The following is a 6,570-nucleotide window of genomic DNA, read 5'->3' on the forward strand; positions in this document are numbered from 1 at the left end:
CATGGGGACACCCAGGAGGAGCATGGGGACCTGCAGGAGGAATACAGGGACCTGCAGGAGGAACATGGGGACTTGCAAGAGGAACATGGGGACACCCAGGAGGAGCATGGGGACCTGAAGGAGGAGTACAGGGACCTACAGGAGGAGCATGGGGACCTGCAGGAGGAACACGGGGACCTGCAGGAGGAACATGGGGACACCCAGGAGGAGCATGGGGACCTGCAGGAGGAATACAGGGACCTGCAGGAGGAACATGGGGACACCCAGGAAGAGCATGGGGACCTGAAGGAGGAGTATGGGGACACCCAGGAGGAACATAGGGACCTGCAGGAGGAACACAGGGACTTGCAGGAAGAACACGGGGACCTGCAGGAGGAACATAGGGACCTGCAGGAGGGGTCTGGAGACCCTCAGGAGGAACCTGGGGAACCTTGGGTGCAGCATGGGGAACAGGGCTCTGCAGAGGATGGGCTGGAGCAGGAGATGGTGTTGCAGCCAGGAGAGGGGGCATGGGGCAGGGAAGAAAATGACATTGACCAAAAGCAGCAAGCACAGGACTGGGAAGAGACAGCGGAGGATGAAGAGGAGATAGAAGTCAAAGCTCTCACATCCCAAGAGCCAGCCCAGGTGGATGACAACCCACATGCAGAGGCAGCAGAAAATGAGGAGGGAGATGTCACGTCACCAACAGCAACGGAGGAAGCTCACGAGGGTGAGGATGACGGAGATGCTGGGAGCGAGGTGAAAAGCCAGCAGCAGCCACAGGGAATAGTAGGACAGGAGGCTGAGCCAGCCCCAGGGCAAGAGGAAATCAGGTATGGGGACACTGGGGAGGCACCAGGGGACCCACAGGAGCCAGCTGAGGCGCTGGAGGTGCAGGATGAGGAGCTTAGCTCGGAGCCCATTGAGAGAGGCAGCCCAGACACTGCAGTGCTGCAGCAGGATCTGGGCAGTGGGGCAGAGAGTGATGAGCCCATGAAGGAGGACATTCAGTCAGAGGATGCTCAGTTGGATGAGCCCAAGCTGTGCAGGATGGAATTAGAGGACACGCTGCTCAACAGCATGCCGCTATGTGCACACAGCGGGGAGGTGCTGGAGTCTGATCCAAACCCTCCATCCAGTGGAGGGGATGGGGAAACAGAACCTGAAATGGCTCTGGAGGAGGAAGGGGAGCTGAGAGGGAGTGATGAGGCAGCGGTTCATGCAGAGCCAGAGAGCTGTGAGGAGTCAGGGATGGAGCTGAGCTCTGCGCCAGAATGCACCGAGGAGGAGGAAGGGTACTTCATAGTTTCTGCTCCCAACCAAGAGGAGTCCAGCATCGAGGAAGCTGAGAACTCAGAGGAATTTGAAGAAATTAAAGTTGAAGCAGCAGAAGACAGAAAGGATGAACTAACAGTGCCTGCAGAAGCCTCTCCGGTGCTGGAGGATGAAGGGCACTTGGAGCCACTTGTGGGGGAAGCTGAAGGTGTGAAAATGCCCATGGGAGAACTGGAGATACCAAAGGAGGAGGATGAGGAGGATGCAGGGCATTTGGCTGCTGAGCTGGAGGAAGGACTGGCTGTGTCCATGGATGAGGGGCTGTCTGAGGGGCACACTGATAAGACCATCCTGGGTGATGAGGGCCTCGGGGAGGAGGACGTGCAGGGTAGTGACAACTCCCCAGCCCCTGAGACCTCCAACACTGACCCCTCCAACGCTGACCCACCTCCAGGCACCATGCTGGAGCACGGATCTGGCATGGAGGCAGCTGAATATCTCCCCGATGTGCCCACACAGATGCCAGTGGACATCATGAAGGACTCGGATATCCTGGAAATAGTGGAGCAGGCCCTGGAGTTCAATCAGGAGCTGGTACTGGGAGCCAAGCTAGCCAAGGATGGGGAGGGGGATGGTGACACACAGCTCCCACAGGAGGAGGAAGGGGGGTCCTCACCCACTTCATCCAGTGATGAACAGCCAACGGTGCAGGAGGCGGTGGCAGAGCCGGAGCGCACCAAGAACGGGGAGCAGAACGGGCTGCACCGGCAGGCCAGCCTGGAGGACCTGGCTGAGTTCACTGAGGAGGGGCTGAATGGCATCACCCACCCCGAGGAAGCCCCTGCTGCCCACACCCTGCCCCTGCCCAGCAAGCACAGTGGGGCTGAGCCTGTCCCTCCGCTGTCTCCGCTGCAGGACCAAGTCCTGCACCCAGAGCAGGAGCCCTGGTCCTCTGGGGAGGAGTGATGGCGGTGGGACCCCCACAGCCCCACGACAATCGGACACCTCCCATAGCACTGCCTACGTAGCACACCCGTTTCCCTTTGGTTTGTAACATGTTTTGTGTGGGTTTTGCCTTGTTGAACGGATGTCCGGCACACGGCAACGCAGCTGAGTGAGGGGCCGCATCTTCACACCTCAGAGCAAGGAACCGAGCTCTTTCTCTGCCTCCAGATCCCACACTTGTGCTGGTTTCAGCCTCATTTTGTACCCCAGGTATTTAATTTAAAGGCTGCGTCTCCCCCTTCCCCATTCAGCCCAGCCAGGTGCACGCAGTGTGATTTCCATACAGGCTCACCTTTGTGCTGCACACTGGGATGTCCATCCCCAACCCACCCAATGCTCACAGCGCCGAGCCACGCCGGATGCATCCGCTGCATTGACACTAAGTTAATAAAGCATCGCCCTCCCACTCTGACCTGCCGTATCCCTGCTCTCATTCCTGTGGACGGGGGGAGATGGATGGGGGAACCCATGGTTTTCGGGCATGTGGGGGTGCGGGGAGGATGTGGTGGTGTTGAGGCTGCTTATCCCTATCCTCCGCCCTAGGGATGCTGCTGGGCACAGTGTTGCATGGAGCAGGGGGACGGGTGCCAGCCCACCCCGACCCCATGCCAACACATTCAACAGTGAGACAGCAGAAAGCAGCTGCTATTGCTGCCTGAGCCGGGCACGCTGCCCACGAGGCTGCCCAGTACCCAAGCATCCCAACCCAGCCAAGGCACGTTGCTCCGGCCCCGATGGATGACACATCACCTCCTCTCCATGTGGCACCCAGAGGGGGTCTGAGAGGGGTGGGCAGTGGGGGTGGGTGCCAAACTGATCCCCGGACGGCGCGGCTCAATGCCTCTTTTGTGCGTTGGGCAAGAAGGAACGCGCCGACGGCCAGAGAATGGGTGCCCTTATGTGGGCAAAGGGCTGAGTCACGGTGGGCAGGGGATGAGGGGAACCGGGTGGCATTGGCATGCAGCAATCAGCGCTGTGCTGCTCACCCACACGCTGGGTTCAGCCCTCCGTGCCCCTGCCAGCACCGCGTGGAGCCAGGCTGCGATAAGGACCCTGCGTTTATCTGCCTTCGCTGCACAAAGCCCCCGACCCCCTCCCCTGCCCACAGGCGATGGTTTCCTTTTAAGGACAAACTCGAACGAAGCGATACCATAAAAAAAAAATAAAAATAAAAAATCCCCTCCGATTAGTTTAATCAGGCACTGAGCCTGTGTTCAATCAGCCCCTGGCCCACAGCCGGCCCTGCGGAGAGGCCTGGGCAGCATCACCCGATGGCGGCTCGGTGATCCGTGGCGCTTCCCCCCCCCCCCTCCATCCCCAAAAGCTGTGGGGATGCTGTGGGGTGGGGGAGGTGAAGTGCCGGGCGATGCAGGGGGCGGCATTCCTCCCAAAATTAATACGCATTCCAGTCGGCCCAGTGCTGACAAAGAGACGAGGGGGGACAGATGGTGGGGGCAGCTCCCTCCTCACCCTGAGGAGGAGGAGGAGGAAGGGTCAAGGGCTGGGGGTCACTAGAGGGGTGGAGATGTGTGGCTGCGGGGCACTTGGATGAAAGCAAAGCCCAGCCATGCCTGACCGGAGATAGCATAAAGTGCAAGAGTGGATGTCCCCAAATGGGACATGAGTGCCCCCAAAAGGGGCTACCCCATTTCTAGGATACCAACCCCATGGGGATCCCCATCTGCACACCCATCGCCCCAGGGCGGGGATCACCCCATGCCCATCACCCGTGGGAGCACATATGCACTCTGCCAGCCAAAAGTCACTGGAGCAAAGCAGAGGCCGCCACCCGCCTCTTTAAATCCAACCAGCCGAGCACATCTAATCTAATCTGGGGGGCAATGGGGCTTTTGGGGGTGGGGAGGGAGGTTGGCTGTTCAGGCCTGACCCCTGAAAACTGCTCACACACCGTAAAGGACTGAGCAGCACATGCAAGGGCTGGTGGGCACAGCATGGGCACAGCATGGGCCACTGTGCTGGCAAAGTGGATGCTTTAAGAGTCTCGAAGACCCCCTCAGCCTGGCCCCCTGCCAGACAGTTACGGGTTTTGTTTCCTTTAAGGCTGGGCAGAGAGGGAGTTTTCAATGGAGCCCACACAAAACCTCCCTGTGGGATGAGCCCAGCACCAGGAGGGGGGGGGGGGGTGGGGGGGGGGGGGAAAGTGAGACAGGATGACCTCAGCGATGACTTCACTGTGTTCACAGTTCCCAAAAAAATCGCAGAAACCTTATAAGGAAAGGACTAAAAATACACTCGGAGGGGTGCAGGCAGCCCCCACTCCTCCTCCCCAAAATGGAGCCCTCATGGATGCTCCATGCAGGCAAATAGGAGACACATGGGGGATGCATGGAGGGGACAATCGATGGGGGCACGATGGACTTGCAGAGAGAGGCAGGCTGGTCCCCAATATGATGCCATGGGTTGGGCAGCAAGTTCCCCCAGCCTGGCATCATCCCCCCTTGCCGGGACCACTCCATCTGTCCCTTCTCAGCACCCAGGGACGTGCTACCAAGACGCCTCCACCACCTCCTCCCTACCTTTCAGTGGGGTCATGCGCTGCCAGGAATAGCTTCTGCTGGCTATAATAAGTGCTGCCCTGGTGTCAGGGGCTCACCCAGCTGCTGGGCCATGACCCCCCGACAGCTGCTGCCAAATCGGGGTGACGTGGATGCCTGTGGCCAAGCCCAGGGCAGGAATGTGCGCCTGGAGCCATCCATCAGTGCTACAAAGCATCCCCAGCCTCAGCTCCAGGGTGATGCAAGCCCTGGGGCCACGCATCCCCATCCCCTGGTCCTGTGATCCCGGCTCAAAGAAGAACTCACATGCCTATCCCCGTGCCTTTCTCTCCCCAAAACTCTCCGATGTGCAAAAATGGCACGGTGAGAAGGACGGTGCCCATCGACCCCGCTGCTTATCACCACTCCAAACGCCGCTTCCGCCTGCCTGCAATCAACTTGGCACCAGAACAACCCATGCAGGATGTGGCATGCAGCCTGTGCCCTGTCATTAGCGGGAGCGAGGGAGGAGGTGTGGAGCAGGAGCGGGATGGGACAAGGGCTGTGGTGAAGTAGCAGACACGTGAGTGCTGGTGCTGTGCCTCAGTTTCCCTCATCCAGCTACCTCAGGATAGCCATGGGGGCTTTAGTGCACCTGGAGCTGACTCACACCCGGAGGAAACGCTGACAAAGCAGCTCCTTCCTCACTGGGGACCGGCATGCAGGTGGCACGGGACAAACAGGGCTCTTCAGGTGGCCAGAGCCGAACCTGGGGCCAACCTTCCTTTGGCCAGATCTCGCAGACACAAAGCTGATGCCCACTGCAGCTTGGGCCATGGGTCAGAGCGGCAGACTTTGGCAGGGGTCATGCTGCTTGGGACAGGATGTGACTGCATCAGCCCTGAGTCACCACAAGCAGCTGACGGAGGAGAAGTGGCCCCGTGAAGGTCCCACAGCTCCAAGTCCCAAATAGCTCCCTCTGCATCCCTCATCTTGGGACAACGTCCCCAGTTTGGGGGCCACATCCCACCTCTGCTTTGAAGACCACATGCCCGCTTAGGGCATTGCATCCCTTGTGCAGCTTCTTGCTGTCAATCAGCCGCAGCATCGCTCAGGAATTCAGCGTAAATCATCCCCCTCCCCCTTATTTCGGGCAGGTGGGCCAGGGGTCGCTGAAACCCCAGCACAGTGACAACTGCCCGCTGGGTTTGGATTTCACAGCAGAGGGGCTGGTTGGGGATTAACGGCCCATGGGGACAGCAGCGGCATGCCCGACCCCTCGGCTCGCCCGGAGGCTGCTGCTGCTTTCCCAAACATGGCCAGGGGCTCGGGGAGCCGCTGACTGGGCAGGTGGAACTGCCCCAGCCCCGGGCTGTGGCACCCGGGCACGCTGTCGTCCCCCCCCCCTCCGGGCTCACGCCTGCATGGGGAGGAAATGCCTTTCCCCTGAGCGAGTCCCGGCGCTGAGAAGCGGGGAAGGAACTGGTCCACGTCCCCGTTGTGCTGCAGGTGATGGAGCGGCTCCCACTACGGGTAGGGGCTGCAGCGATGGGGTCTGCGCAGCCCTACCGGTGTGCTGCTACGGAGAAAACGATGCCGTCGGTGCTCCCCCTCCTGAAAGCAATGGGACAGGACCGTATGTGTGTGCGGGGGACAGACGGACTTACAGACGGACAAACCCTCGCTCAGCGTGCTCTCAACCTCCAGCACCCGCTACCACCCTCAGCCACGAGCGCCCCCTATGGGCACCACCTCATCTCCCCCCCCCCCCAAAAAAAAAAATCCTACAAAACCAACAACTTCTATTCGGGGA

The 6,570-nt window shown here is 60.0% G+C and overlaps 1 protein-coding gene across 1 annotated transcript in view; it reads left to right on the forward strand.

Annotated features, from left to right (window-relative positions):
- NES (nestin) overlaps nucleotides 1-2,658 on the forward strand; it is a 7,096-nt gene extending 4,438 nt beyond the window's left edge. Inside the window, exon 5 of the mRNA XM_042821230.1 lies at nucleotides 16-2,658. Within this exon, the coding sequence (XP_042677164.1) occupies nucleotides 16-2,223 (2,208 nt within the window). The 3' untranslated portion in view covers nucleotides 2,224-2,658. The remainder of the gene's footprint in view (nucleotides 1-15) is intronic.
- Nucleotides 2,659-6,570: the final 3,912 nt, after the last annotated feature.

This window comes from Centrocercus urophasianus, unplaced genomic scaffold, assembly GCF_019232065.1.
Source record: "Centrocercus urophasianus isolate 14NV4802_14NV808 unplaced genomic scaffold, USGS_Curo_1.0 seq_199, whole genome shotgun sequence".
Classification (NCBI taxonomy): Eukaryota; Metazoa; Chordata; class Aves; order Galliformes; family Phasianidae; genus Centrocercus; species Centrocercus urophasianus.